This window comes from Rattus rattus, chromosome X, assembly GCF_011064425.1.
Source record: "Rattus rattus isolate New Zealand chromosome X, Rrattus_CSIRO_v1, whole genome shotgun sequence".
Taxonomy (NCBI): domain Eukaryota; kingdom Metazoa; phylum Chordata; class Mammalia; order Rodentia; family Muridae; genus Rattus; species Rattus rattus.
In genome coordinates this window covers 42,449,879-42,466,271 of record NC_046172.1, presented here as the reverse complement: position 1 = coordinate 42,466,271, position 16,393 = coordinate 42,449,879, and the positions used below count along the sequence as shown (strand labels likewise).

Sequence of the window (16,393 nt, the reverse complement as noted above, 5' to 3'; positions counted from 1 at the left end):
CTCAAAAAATATATATATATAAATATCTTTCTCACTTGGGAGTTTGGAAGCTCAACAGCAAATATGTTGCAATCCACTAGAGGGAGCTGATATCATTTTAAAGTTTTACTGACTGATTTCCTAAACCCTCCAGTAAAACTATTTTACAAAGTAGAAGAAAAAGAAATGCGTATTGTAAACTTAATTTTTTCAATCAAAAAAGAGCTAGAAAAGCTAGCAAGTCTTTATTCATATCCAAATACTCTGGAAATATTTTAAAGCACGTTCTTTTAAATATTTACAAAGGCAATCAGGAAGAAAATGCATACATTATTGCTATACTTCATCTTCTATTTCATTGAGAAAAAATAAAGAGAACTTATGTAATTACTGAGTTATAAAATTAAAATATAGCTCAGTGGATAATTTGTCCTTTCCTAAGGTTCAGTTCCCTCAATGTTGTGCTTCTCAGAGGAATTGATAGAGCATCAAAAGATGCCTGTACAAATATTTCCACCTATACAAAATGAAATCTTGTGGAAGTTTACTGAAGTGCTCCTTTCTTTTTAACAATGCCAAAAACTCCTGATACTGGAATTCGTAACCCCCAAGGAGAAGTTATACCTGTACACAATATGCTTTATTTGCTTTTATCCAAAGTATGAGAATATTGAAGGAGGAAGAAAAGACACATTTTCTTGTACAACATGAGTACTTTGTCATTTGTTAGTGGCAGGAGGAAAATTCCATTGTTTTTAGTACTTAGTACTTTATCCACACATAACCCATTAAAAACCCTCAAGATAGTTTTTAAAAGTATTTTTACTTACTTGTCTGTAGCTCTTTCTCTCTGGCCCGCACACCATCAAAGACGTAGTTAAAATGATTAGTAAAGGCCACAAAGTCTGCATCCAGAAACATTGGCCCCTGTCCCTTTTCTTTCAGCGTTAGGCTCTGAATTTTTAATCGCTCAATTTGAGGCTGAAGAGCTGACAGCCTGTTGACTTCATCCTGCATCATAATTCAGAGTAATACAAATATATAACTTTTAAACTTTGCATACACTATATTTTCACAAGGAAAGTTGTTCATAGCCAGCGGTAGATCAGGTAAATGTCCTTAATAGAGAAGATGCACCTATTGCTCCAGAGACTGGAGGCCCCAGGTAATGAGGTGGTATGGTGTGGTGGGGGGTTCGGGGGCTAGTGACATCCTTTTGGAAATTCGAGGGAGTGAGGGGGAGGAGGTATGGGATGTGGAAGATTCAGAGGGTGGACCAAGACGGGGATAAAATCTGGAGTGTAGAAAAAAAGATTAAATAAAATTAAAAAAGAACATCCTTAATAACACTACTGTAATGCAAATCATCAATTTAATAATACCACAGTTCTTTGCTCATTTTGGATCACCATATATGATATACTTTAATTTCAGAATATTATCATTTAGACTATTAAAGCACACAGATTTTCACCATTTTATTATTGACCAAAATTCTTAACAAAAATCAAATTAAAATGTTTGTCTTTAATCCTTTTGTTCTTTGAAACTGTCTTTAAATTCTAAGATCTTTGAATGGATAGTATTTTTTCTATTCATATTTATAAAATAGAAATGATGTATACTTAATATTCTATATGAATTTACAAATCTCTATACAATATAGATTATCTATGCCTATTCAATATATATATATATATATATATGATTTTATCTATCATTTCTCCATTTATCAGGCCACATTTCTTCTTCTGACTAGTCAATTACTACCCTTTTAATTAGGCACTGTTCCTGTTTTCCACTCTCCGGTTATAAATAGCATTCACACCATAGAATCTATGTTCAATATCAATTTTACACTGCTTTGAATGACAAATTCATATTTACAATGCTCTGAAGTGCACCATAGTACTCTCTATCTCCATGGGGTTCTAAGAAACTGAAATGTGGGTAGTGTAAATTTAGGTACATTAATGAGATGAAAATGAACACTAAATTTTGAATGCAGAACATGAAATATTTATAATATAAACTACCACTTCAGTACTGTTTAAACCTTGCAATGATAGTTTGACTAATAAGGCTACATAAAACACACTAACAAATTTTCTTTTTCAGTTTCCTTTTGTATTTTCATTGTGTTCTATTCTTTGACAATTTCACACAGGCCCTGAATAAAGCTTAAATGTTTTTGCTCATCATTCCCACCTTTCACTCCTCTACTTCTTAGGTTGCTAGGTTTTTAGAATTGTTCTTTTAACAAATCCCCCTCCTAAGTCATGTCTTCTTTTTATATATTAGCCAGGAGTTTAAGTTTTTTCCACCAAAGTTGGTGTGGAATATTATTTAAGTAAATTATCAGCGCCTACACCCCTGAATAAAATGACACCACATCCCAGAAAAAATATCAACGGCCAAATAGACTTCAAAAAAGGCTTCTACCACAATGACTTCCTCTTTTTATGAATAAATATTGACTATTATTTATTATTCAAATTACTTATACCACTTGAATTTAGAATGTATATGGTATTTTTCAGTAATATTTTTTGTTAGATGATTATTTACTTGTACCGTAACAAATACTCTTAAATTCTCCTTTTTAGTGTATTATTACCATGCTTGCTTACTTGTAATTCATATCTATGCTAACTTTCTAAAAGTACTTAGGTTTATATAGTACTTAATATGCAAAAGTCATGATAATTAAAATTAAAAATGAGATCATATGTTAATTAGATGGAGAGAAAATTTTTAAAATTATAGCAATTAGGAACTAAATTTAAATATGAGCTTAGTGGAAATCAGACTAAAATGGAAAAATAAATTGTTGATTTTTGGATATATGAATGCTGATTTGGAGAATCCTGTTTTATGAGTATTGATTTGAGGTATGTTACAAATTCTTTCCTAGGGGCAAAAATATAAATGGGCGCAATGTTTTTTATATGCTCAGCCCAGCAAGTGGCACTATTAGAAAGTATGTTCTAGTTGGAGTAGGTGTGTCACTGTAGGTGTGACCTTTAGGACTCTCACCCTAGATTCCTGGAAAGCAATAGTCTTCTAGCAGCCTTCCAATGAAGATGCAGAACTCTCAGCTCTTCCTGTGCCATGCTCCTGCCTTGGTACTGGACTGAACTTCTGAACCTGTAAGCCAGGCCCTATTAAATGTTGTCCTTATAAATTGCCTTGGCCATGGTGTCTGCTCACATCAGGAAAACCCCAACTAACAGAAAAGTTGATACCATGGACTGGGCTGCTGTCATAGGCCTTTCATGCTTTTGTTTAGGCAATGTTATTTACTTCTGAATTCAGAATATATAATGAGAAGTTGCTACTGACAATTGGCTTTAGATTTTGAATTTTGAAGATATAACGCTCATTTCAAAATGAACTATTCAACTTAGAAAACTAGTCAACAATTAGCCATTGTTTACAGAAAGGGACATGGTGTCCTTAGTCCCATAGAACAAAACATCATCCATGAATATGTATCTGATGTTAAAATTCTGTACATTAAATAAATATAAGACTTAATAGGTTACTCATTCAAGCAATGTAAATATAGTTCTTACAAATATGAGAAGGATTTCTTGCCTCTGTTACATTGGAGAATGAGCTACATTTATATTCTAATATTTTAACAGATTCCAAGGAAATAATGAAATGAACTCAAAAAGAAATGTGGGAGAAGACAGGGGTGATGTACAGAGGGTCAGAAAATTGAAAAGAGGAGTGTAGCAGTGGAGGATAGGGAACTGGGGGTAGCCATGAGAAAGTCCCAGATGCCAGGAAAGCAAGAGGCTCTCAGGACCCAACGTTGATAAAATTATCTGAAATGCCCAGGAAAGGAGAGAACAAACCTATAGAGACCATTTCCAGAGGTTAGTCATGGCCCCTGTTTGATGGATAGGGCCACCCACCTATCTCAAAAAATTTAACCCAGAATCGTTCCTTTCTAAGGGAAATAGGGGACAAAGAGTGGAGCAGAAACTGAAGTAATGTCCATCCAGAGACTGCTCCATCTAGGGATCCATCCCATATGCAGCCAGCAAACCCAGACACTATTGCTGACGCCAAGAAGTGCTTCCTGACAGAAGCCTGGTACAGCTGTCTTTGAAAGGCATGGCCAGAGCCTTATTGATACAGATGAAGATGCTTGCAGCTAATTATCCGACTGAGCACGGGGACCTCAATGGAGGAGTTAGGGGAAGGACTGAAGGAGATGAATGCGTTTTTCAACCCCATAAGAAGAAAAACAGTATCAACCAACCAGACACCCCAGAGCTCCCATGGACTAAACCACCAACCAAAGAGTACACATGGAGGGATCCATGGCTTCAACCGCATATTGCAGCAAAGGACTGCCTTATCTGGCATCAATGGGAGAGGATCCCACTGGTCCTGAGGGGGCTCAATGCCCCAGAGTAGGGAAATTTTAGGGCAATGAAATTGGAGTGAGTGGATTGGTGGGAATGCAATAGGGAGTTTTTGGAGGGGAAAACAGGAAGGGGGATAGCATTTGAAATGTAAATAAATAAAACAACCAGTTAAAAAAAATTAAAAATTGAGTACCAAACACCAGTACGATTTTACTACTATAATCTTAGTTCACCAGTGAATAACAGTCTGTGATTTCCTTTTGTGAGTTTGATTAAATACGGTCATTTCTCTCAGTTCCCTGTTCTTTTGTCCAGTAAGTTTGCCTTGACACATCTGTTTCACGCCTGACCCAATCACCCGAATACTCTCAGTATATCATAGTGCTTCTTTAACATGTGTATTCTCTCTTTCTCCATGTTTCTTGTTTCTGACGACACCATTCTTTTATTTAACGTCAAGTCATTCTAAATATACAGTGTAAATGCTCCTCTATTAAGGAAGCTGCCTATAGTTTTCTGTGGATAACATCTTCTTTTAGATGTTATCCAAACTTGTATATAGCCTTTGTTCCCATGGTAGTTTTTACATTATTTTATTTAATCATTTGTCTAGTATCTATGTCTGCTACTTTGGATAAATATGAAACCAGGGCAAATGATATTCCCACCCTATATTTTCCAGATTTTAATGTTCGGTACTTAATTGTGGTCCCTCAAAATACATATATTGATGCCTTAACACTATACTTAGAAAAGGGAATTTGAGGAGACAATAAAATTTACAGCATTTAAGTTATCAAAGAAGAGTCCTACTCTCATAGGGCTGGTTGTTTTACAAAATGAAGGAACTGTCTCTCTTCCCCTTCCACTATGTCCATGTACATGAACTGGAAAATGTCCCGAGCATACCTGTCTGGTAAGTAGGCAGTCACCTACACAGCATTGACCAGAGATGAATCCTGACAGAAGTTAGTCTTACAATTTCAATCTTCCAGAACTATGTGAAAATATTTCCATTGTTTATCCAATCCAGTCTGTGTTACTTGTTCTATCAGCAAGCTACTTCATGTACACAATATCACTCTTAGTCACATTAAAGATAATTAGTATAAAACGTCACATATAAGTATATATTATAATAGTTTGTTCTTACATCTGCATTTTATGAGGAGAGTAAGGTGATACTACTATACTATATTGGTTAAAACAGGATTTCCTCTCATTCTAAGTGCTTTCTTCAAATGAAATAGAACTCCTTCTTTTACACAGTGATTACATTACCATGCCTGTCTTCATCATGGTTTTGTAGAAAAAATACTGCATGCGAACTATATCTTAGATAAATGGGTAAATAGGCTGTAGGCTCTATTATTTAGATTCAAATATTTAAATATAAAAATTCTACAATTTATATGTTTACTTATTAATACAAAGATGATTTTTATGGAATTCCTTGTGTAAAACTATAGTTTTGAGTGTCTTTACTTCCTAGTAAATTTACAGAAATTAATAAAAATATTAAATCAATTTGTGCCAGAACTTATTTACATTTCACAGTAACATTTGAGTTTAGTGTTTTTTGAGACAAGCATTGTCATCTGTCCATCTACAGCTAGCCTTCATTTAAACCATTCTTGTGAAAAGCACATAGATTAATCTCTTTATACTAAATATAGACATCTTTGTCCCTCTTTCAATGTTTGTCCATGAAATCTTTTAACTTAGCCTCTAATCAAGTTCTTATTTTTTCATGAATAGTGTGCTGTTCATACTAAGGACTGGAGAAGACCACGTTCTTTTCATAATTATTAATTCATTTTCATAAATTGAATATGAGCTCTTTTATTATCTTACTTGGACCCTTTAGTGCCACTTCCACTTTGTTTGTATTCTCTCTTCTCATGACCCAGGAGATTTTCAGATCATATCTTCTTATTCTTTGCCTCCTAATTAAGTCTAGTCCGTAGGGAGCCATGCCCAGATTCTTTCAGGCAGGGAGGATGATAAAATTGCTTGTTTATTTTTCTCGCTCTATTTCCATGCAGTCACCTTCGGCTCACTCTTAAGGCTGCTTTTATTATAAGCCTCTCTCTCTCTCATGTGTTTTCACAATGTCTATACTATTTCTTTCTGGCCTTGGAGAGGGAATAGCTTGGCTTAACTTGGTCTTTCTTTGAGGTTCATCTATAGAGCAAGGACATTAGTAATGTATCTCTTTGTGAAGAAATACTACTCAAAGCTTCTAGTCTTATATGTGCCATTAGTTTTATAGGCTTCTCTTTTATCTCATTGTGCCCCAGAAGTATATCTAGCTATTTGTTTTACTTAGAATTTTTCATCATAAGACTAGGTGCTTCCAATTGAAAAAAGTTTCAGAGCACTGCTAGTCTTTTGTAAGAAACAACTTTCTATACTTCTTATCTCATCCATCTGCAAAACTGACAAAATCAAATACCCATGGAAAAATTACAAAAATCATCTCCGGCATCCATCCATACTTATTTAAACTGATTTTTTTGCTTAAATTTTGATCTTTACTGTATGCAGCTCAATAACTGGGAATTGAATATCTCATTACTAAACTGTTTGTTATGGCCCTATTGCAATTTGCCAAGAAGCACCACTTGATTATGCTTCAAGTGGAAATAGGAAAAATCTTACCTTACAAATTTTAACTGGCTTTTTTAATTTGCTGTTGGCTCTGACAGGGTAGTGGTTGGGTTTTCAACAAGTTTTCAGCAGTAGTTGTCATCTGCTCCAATTGCTGTAGCTGATTATAAAAAGTAATGATGTTGTTTTGATACTCCAGCCAGTTAACTCTCTCACTCAGCAATTGGCAGAATTCTGTCCACCGGCTGTTCAGTTGTTCTGAGGCTTGTCTGATACTTTCAGCATTAACACCCTCTACAAAGAAAACCATAATACATATCCCATGAAGCCACGTTTGAAAAGACATGCTCTGGAAACCAAAGTCTTTATTTAAAAAGTGTTCAGCATATAATAATTATAAGCAAACTCATTTAAATATTGATGAAGTTTCAAAGGGTCATATCTAATTTGAAACTGGAAATTTTTAGAGATTAATCATATCAAAGAACATAAATGTCCTTAAATAACAAATAAAAAGATAAACAGAATAGGAGAAAATATTCAGAGAAAGGAAAAGCGACCAAAGTTTTGATGAAGATTGCTCATGGATAAATGACCATTTAGATAATTGCAAATAAATTTAAAAAATGTATATTATTAATAATATACATTACAAGACTAACTCTTAGTTTCATTTTAAAACAGATCTTAGGATTAGTTGGAATACTGTTTGTATTTTTTTTTAAATATATCTAAAAGTAATTGTTCCCTTTTTATTCTGCAATTTCTCAAAAATTATAGGACTATTCACTGGTTCATGATATAAAGCAAGCATTTGGAAAATAAACAGTTTTCTGAAAAGATTTTCATTTACAAGTGTTGAAATTTATCTACAGCTTTCAAATTGAAGCACAAGGATACATTTCATTCTGTCCGTCTGTATGTATGTATGAATATTTATTCTATGTAAGAGAATACAATTATCTTTTAGATATGTATTAGACATTAGAAAATACATGATTTCTTAATTGTCTGGCAATGTGACATATGACTAAGTCAATTCATGTACATGCTGTAGAGCAAGAGAGTTTAGCAACATCACATGTCACTAGCTAAAGTACTCAAGAGATTATGAATTTATTTCACAAGAATAAGATTTTTGTAGATACACTAGTTTAGATAAACTCCCTTATTAAATTGTATCATATAAAGAAAACATAGATTAAACCTGATATGATGCAGTTTTAAAAATAATCGTTGGCATTCATAGTTATTTTGAAACACTCAGTAGTGGAGATGTCCTATTCCAGCATTGATGCACAGCAATCCCAGAGAACAAAAAGCTGTATTGCCTTTAAATACATGCAGGAACAAATTGATTTAAGGAAGACCAAGTTGCTTAAGATAAATTAATTTTTGTGCATGTTTACATAATTCAAATAAGAATTAAGGAGAGCAAAGTGGATAAAAAATATCTAGTATATACATAAAGCAAATATAAAGCGTGTTGTGGATTTAGCTTATATAATATTCTCCCTTTATGCTTCTGAAAGATGAAAAGTATGGAAAAAAATCTATGGAATTCTATACCTTTATTATTTCATCTTCTTTTCCTTTTCTCTGATAAGCTCTTCTAATTTTTGATTTGTTAATAACCATACTATTCTGTAAAGCCAGACAATAGCTTTGAAACATGAATCCAACCTTAGGAAATTCAAAGTATGACATCCCACAGGATGACATCAGAAAAAATGCATCATTTTTAAACACCACTGGCAAAATTCCTTTGCTTTGTGTCTGGCTAATATATTTTAAATAGAAATAATGGGTAGAAAATATTAAAAGCAACAGATACTTGGATTCCTAAACCTGGTCATGCAAGAAACTCATGGTTTCCTATGATTAAATTTTCTTGTAATTCCCTGAATATTTAATGATACTGTCAATCATATTGAGATATATGAAGATTATTGTTTTTGTGGTTGAGAATTCTAGAAGCATATATTTTTGGGTTAGCACTACATAACTTTAGTAGTAACAAGCTTGTTTGTTACAAATTATCAGAGACAAGAATCAAAAATTTCAACCACATAATTACTCACTTTGAGAAAATGTATCACAATAAAATATCTCTATTAACTTAGCAGACAAGGTATAATTTTAAAATGCATTGAAGAAAACATACAGATTATATTATTTAATACCTCAAAGATCATGCCATAGTCCAAATGATCATATATTTCAGAAAATATCATCAAATATTGATTTTTCATAAGTACTTTTAAGGAAGTTCAAGATTAGTGTAAAATCAATACAAAGACATTAAGAAGGCAATGAGCAATGCTACAACAAAGTAAAGGTATTTTGGTGTCCTAACCTTTATTGTGTTACATTTAATTAAACGAGTAGACAAACTAGGGAGATTTAAAAGTCTCTCTGCTCCTGAGAAAGATCACCCTTATAAAACAGCCTTAAAAATTGCAGATCACAAATTAATTTTCACTATGGCTGATATATCATAATTTTCCAAAGTGATAAAGCATACCACAAAGGATCTCCAAAAGATTTTGCAGTATCTGTTAAAAGCAAAGGGATATTTTTAACGAATTATATAGATAATGGCAGACAACTTCCTGCTGTGAAACAAATAGGGTATAATGATAGATGTATCTCTAAAGGGAATTAAAGATGGAATTGCCAAGAAGCACTTGCAGACAAGAGCCTGGTATGGCTGTTCCCTGAGAGGTTCTACCAGCAGCTGACCAATACAGAGGCAGATGTTCACAGTCAACCATTGGACTGAGCACAGGGACCCCAATGGAGGAGCTGAAGGGGATTGTAACCCCATAGGAAGAATAATATCGACTAATTGGACCACACAGAGCTCCCAGACACTAAACCACCAACCAAAATATATACATGAAGGGAGCCACGTTTCCAGATGCATATGGAGTCACATATCTGACAGCAATGGGAGGGGAGGCCCTTGGTCCTGTGGAGGCTTGATGCCCCCAGTGGAGAGATGTGAGAATAGTAAATTGAGAGTGTGTGAGTGGGTGGAGCGGTGCCCTCGAGGAGGCAAAAGGGAGGGGGGAGAGCATGGATGTGGTAGGAGATTTGTGGAGGGGAAACCAGGAAGGGAGATATCATTTGAAATGTAAATGAATAAAGTGATTTGTAAAAAAAATAGATAAAAAAATAAAGGGAATGAAAACAAATGTGAAAAGTAAATTTTTACAAGTCTTCAACACTGTAAATTTTACAGTATTTTGTTTTATTAGGAGTTTTATAACTGAATACATAAAATTAAATTATAATAACTAATTTAGACATATTTGGGTTCAAACTCAGTGTTCCTCTATACATAGGTAATCCCATTGGTTATCATATATCTCATCCATGATAGGAAGATAGTAATAAGATCAACTCACTGAGAGTTGAGGCTTATACATATATATTCCTCCATGTCTTACAAATCTTAAACATCTAATAAATATAAGCAGTGTTAGTATGTGAAGTATAGTGAAAGTCTAATAAATAAGGATATATTAGTTCTCTCCTTTTAGAAAATATAGAACTCTTTAGATGACTTAAATAGAATATTTATGAAAGCTGGAATACTGAAATAAAAAATTATTTTTACATAGAAAAATTTTAATGTTTTATAAATGTTTCAGATATGACAAGTGATATGTTAATAAAATTTAGTTTTAGGCCATTGCAATAAAACATAATATATTTGAAATGAAATTTCTGGCAAAAGATACAGTGTAGACAACAGAGAATTATAGCCTTATAATTTATATGGAAACATTTTATAAGTGACTATGTTTGCTGTTCAACTTTTGTATGTATTACCCATCCTTCTAAACTGTAAAGTCTTTTAGGAAATATGTTGTACTGACAGCTTCTTTTATAGTTCTCAGCATATAGTTGAAATAATCTATGTGTTAAGTTTTCCAACACTAAATCAATATTTTGCTTGTATGAAGACAAACATTAAGAGAGTGATAGGTAGAGGAGTAAAAAAAAATCTTACAAAAATAATTGCATAGCGTCTTATGTTGTATTTGCTTGAATATGTGTGAACCAAGGATACAAAACAATGCTAGAAATGTCATTAAACATATTGAATTAATTGACTATATATACATATATAATATATTTTTTCTGGTGAAAAATTAACTTATGTCTGGGAAACAGTATCAATTTTTTCCATAAGTGTTTGCCCATGAATTTCTTTACTATACTATTTATGAGTATGCATTTCATATGACTGCTATTCTTTGCTCAACTGAAATTTTTAAGTTTTATGACACATTTTTATTGTAAATATTTGCAAAATTTAAGTATCAATCATCTGAGCACCTGCTTTACTTATTTTTGTTATCTATTTAAGAATACAAACACTGACTCACCAGGCATTATGAACAGTACTTATGAAAACCATTTTGTAGCAGCACATTACATTCTCAGGGATAATGGATCATAATCTATTCACATCTCATATTCTAAACAACCCCTGAAATAGTCTATGAATAAATGGATTGCACCCAGAGGAAAAGGATCATTACTTGAAGTGCATCCATTAATTTTATTACTTGTGTACAGTGCATAACAGACTGCTAGAATAATTGTAATTATGCATCACCTTCCATGCAAGTACTTCAGAATTGATACCTAAAGTGAAGTATTCCTCATCAAGTATATTCATCATCAACAATGACGTGTGGGTAAAATAATGGGAAAAGAGTTTATTAGTGGTTTTTTTTTATTGCGAGAATATCTAGGATAAAATGTACACTTCCTAATAACTTCCTATTTACTTGTGTTTTAACTGAGGGACACTCCAGAACATTTAGCATCCAATAGAGTAACAATATGCAATTTCTATGCATCCAGTATTTATGCAAAATGCAGATACAAAACTCTGGAAGCTTCTGAAACCATTTTAACCAGGTTACATAACTGTTGAGCAACCTTTACAAAAATACCTTTTTCAGAGTTTATACTACTTAGTACTTCTAGTAAAACGGAGAAAACTTTCTAGCATACTCAATTCCTTTGTTTTCTGTTTTGAATGGCAGAAATGTAGGAGACAATATTGTATGTCTAGGCATATTTGTTTCTGCTAGCAATAGCCCTCGAGAGCAGTAGCTCTCCCAGAAATATATGCATAAGCACAGAAGATCTACTTCTTAAAGTACAAAGCTAATCCATAAAAATGCATTTATCAATTTTCAGGATGTAAACTCCATATAGAGCCTTAGTGCTATGGAGCAAGGATGGAAAATGTAAATGAAATTGCCCAGAACTACAGAAGGACAAGACAAGAAGAAATATGTACTTTTGCGTAAAGCTAGACTTACAGGATTACCATTCAGAGTATCAATCATATGTGATATGGGAGTTTATCAACAAGATGAGTCAGAACAACTACAATCCAAACCAACTTACGCATCTGACCAAAAGCATTTGCATACATGCGAATAAGTTCATGCACATAAATATATTTAAGCTATAAAGGTAAATGTAAAATTTCTTAGTGACTTGGATAATATATGTGAGAGAAGCACCTGTCTAAGTCTTATCATTTTCTTCAGTTTAATTATAGTTCTGTGAATAAGTTCATGCACATAAATATATTTAAGCTATAAAGGTAAATGTAAAATTTCTTAGTGACTTGGATAATATATGTGAGAGAAGCACCTGTCTAAGTCTTATCATTTTCTTCAGTTTAATTATAGTTCTGTGAATAGTTTCTATTAGATATTAGGTTAAACACTAATCTATCACTCAGGGCATGAATATTTTAGGTGTTCTTTTGTTAAAGTATACAAACAATTATTAATTTTATTTATGCATTTCCTTAATGTGATTGTCTTAAGGTTGCTAATCACCACCAGAAAACTAATTTAGCAACTGAAATGGAAGTATCATTTACTACAGAAAATACTGTTAGCTATTGTATCATGATAGTAACCCCCATGAAAATTTGGGGGAAAGTGTTCCATAGTTCATAAATTCATAAATGATTTAGAAAGATGCAAGCTCCTTTAAAATATGTCAACATTGTTTGCGAATTTTCAGAAACACGATATTATAGGGAATACCATATATATTGTCTGCCACTGCCACTGTAATATTGACCATACAAGGCCACTTATATTCTTGTCAATTGTATTAGTATAATCATAAATAAATGCCCAGGAGTGAGTTGACTTCACCTTGAGGACAATATTGGTGAGTAAAAATAATAACCATTTATCTGAAATAAATTAGAGTGATTTAGCTCTCATTGACTTTTCTATAAATAAAGTGGCAAAAGTATACAAGTTTTATATACAAGAAAGATGCTTTTTGATATTGTAAAATTGTTATAAAAGAAAGTATTGGAAATTTGGTTTACACAAAGATTAATTTCATGTTCAGTTTTATGAGGCATACCCTTGGCTCTTTATTATAGGAGCGTCTAAAAACTGAAAGATAAATCCTTCTATGTTACACTTAGACAAGTTCTTAGGCAGTCATTTTATTTCTGACTTATTTTATAACTTTCATATATTCAGAAAGTATTCTCCATGTAATTTATTAAAGATAAAAGAGAATAAATAGAGTAAATTATGTGAATATTTTTTTAGAAATGATGTAAATAATTTGATTAAAAGCAGTAGAAAAATAGGTACAGTAAATGCCTATCCTAAATGGCCTAAAACTACTCAAAATAACCTTAACCATATCTTCACTGACAATTGAGTAGCCTAAATTTTGATTAATGTAAATAAGAAAAATTTAAATTAAACTCCTAATATCCCATTGATATTTGGTAATTATCTCAGGTAATACTTTCATTCAGAAGCAATATTTTCTATCAATGCCATTTCCCAACTACTTTAAATGTGCTCTGCAACACATAATTTAATCCGTTAATTATTATTTATTAAGGGCATCCTATACGTCCTAATTTTTTCTTTACTCATTCAGAAATTCTGATGTAAGTATCTAGAAAAATGATTTCAGTATTTATCATTAATATTTCATTTCTACGTCTCAGTAAACAAACATTAATGTATTTCCATTGGACAACCAAAGTGCAGATGCTTCAGTCCTTCTTAAAGAGGGGAACAAAAATATTCAAAGGAGGGAATATGGAGACAAAGTGTATAGCAGAGACTGAAGGAACGGCCATTCAGAGACTGCCCCACATGGGGATCCTGCCTATATACATAGAGGCACCAAATCTAGACAATATTGATGAAGCCAAGAAGTGCATGCTGACAGGAGTCTGATATAGCTGTCTCCTGAGAGGGTCAGCAAGAGGCAAATGTTAGCAGCAAACCATTAAACTGAGAACGGGGTTCCAGTTGGATGAGTTAGCGAAAGTATTGAAGGAGCTGAAGGGACTTGCAACCCCATAAGAACAACAATAGCAATGAACTAGAGCTCCCAGGGACTAAACCACTATTCAAAGAATACACATGGACAGATCCATGGCTTCAGCCGCATAGCAGAGGATGGCCTTGTTGGTCACCAATGGGAGGAGAAGACCTTGGTCCTGCCAAGGCTGGATCCTCAGTGTAGGGAAATGTCAGGGTGAGGAGGAGGGAAAGGGGGATGATGTTTGGTGTGGGGGAAAACCCTTATAGAAGAAGAGGAGGGGGATAGGACAGGGGGCTTATGGATGGGAAACTGGGAAGTGGAATAACATTTGAAATGTAAATACAATGTATCTAATAAAAAAAGTAAGAAGAGGAATTAAAGAAGACAACCCCCCAAAAATTAAATACAGTCCATATTTATATAAGATATTCCTGTTATATAATAGGCCTGTTTGATATTTTATTGCAGATTTTAAACATTCGAAGCTGAAATTTTAAAACAGCATACTTAAATGCAAATGTAGTTTCTAGAGAATTTTATAGAGTGATTATAAGGCTATTTGGATAATGCAATTTTATTTGACTGAATGGGCTATTAAAATCATCCTTTAAAATCACCAAACACATAGCAACAAAATATCATACGAATATTTTCTATGGTTTAATGTATTATTGATTTAGCAAATTCTTAACTGGCATGTCTTCCTGCTTTTATTTTTAACTAAACACAGGTTTGAGTCTCATTAAAAGATGAAAATGAAATGATTTTCTATGAAGACAATTGAAATTATTAGTTCCCAGACAACAATTAAGGCTAAAATAATTTATATACAAAACTTATGAAGACAGTTTTTCAAAAATGCTGACATGTACAGAAAAAATATCCAAAAGTAAAAACAAACTTATCTTGAAATTGCATTGTTTGTGATTTTTATAAAGTTACTTGTATTTAGAAGCAGACACAAATTTAGAACACACAATTCAGAAAAAATTATCCACATGAAGTTACAATATTCTACACAGATTTTTAAGTATTATTAGCAATGAATAATTTTAGTTTTAAATATCATAAAAATATAATCCTAATTTGTGTTTTTGCAACAGTTAATTTCTTGGACACATTTTTTAATATGATGAGGTAAGACACAAAACATAACAAATATTAGTAATGTTAGGCCACTAAGGTTTTCATCATTTGTAAAACACATTGATAAAAATTATAGTTACCTTTACTTAATATTATTCAATTACTTCCACAAGTAATTACTTCACGAAAGCTGAGTTTTTCTTAAACCTACTAAAATAAAATTATCTTTCCAATCGACTTATAAAATATTCTACCACAACTAATTTTTAACCAATTGATTCAAATTGAAATTTCTCCCAACATTTGTTTAGAATGAAGGAAAAATATTACAAAAATACAGACTTCCTTTAACTTAAAATTGTATTGAAGTAGTACTTGTCTGATATGATTCAGCTGATAAATATGAACCTATGTGCTTATCAAATCCCTAAGAAGATTATTTAAGTCAACTTCATGTAATTACCATTCGCCATCTGTTCCACCAGGGCCTGAGCTGATCTGCTGGCATCTTGCAGTTTTCTGAACTTCTCGGCTTTTTCTCGTGCTATGGCCTGCAGCATGAGAGCAAAGGTGAACATTTCAGCACAGCAACTCAGAGTCTACACAGTAATTGTAACTGTAACCTGATTTTTCATTTCTTATGATACTTCATTCTATCAGCTCATCATGTAAATTTTTAAGATTGTTTTCTCAAAAGTAGTTAATTTTCAAAGTTCTCATTTGTTTTTCAAAACAAAAATCAATGTTCATGTTCTAAGAGCTTTCTGGGATGACAACTGTTTGCTGAAAATTCCCAACCAGAAATAACCTTTTGAACAATACATACATAAAGCAGTGCGAATTAATAAAACTAGTACCTATCAGCTTACTTCTAGTGATTATGTAGGCATGAAAACTTTTGAAACAAGGAATTCAAGCTGTATACTATGATTGCTGTAAAAATGTTAGCTGTGGCTGTGAGATTACACAGCAAGTGA

The 16,393-nt window shown here is 32.8% G+C and overlaps 1 protein-coding gene across 1 annotated transcript in view; it reads right to left on the bottom strand.

The window, feature by feature from the left end:
* Nucleotides 1–15,994, bottom strand: part of LOC116887852 (dystrophin-like) — a 64,106-nt gene extending 48,112 nt beyond the window's left edge. Inside the window, 5 exon segments of the mRNA XM_032889356.1 lie at nt 810–990; nt 7,023–7,049; nt 7,052–7,077; nt 7,080–7,265; nt 15,880–15,994. Of these exon segments, the coding sequence (XP_032745247.1) occupies nt 810–990; nt 7,023–7,049; nt 7,052–7,077; nt 7,080–7,265; nt 15,880–15,994 (535 nt within the window).
* Between the last annotated feature and the right edge of the window lie 399 nt (nt 15,995–16,393).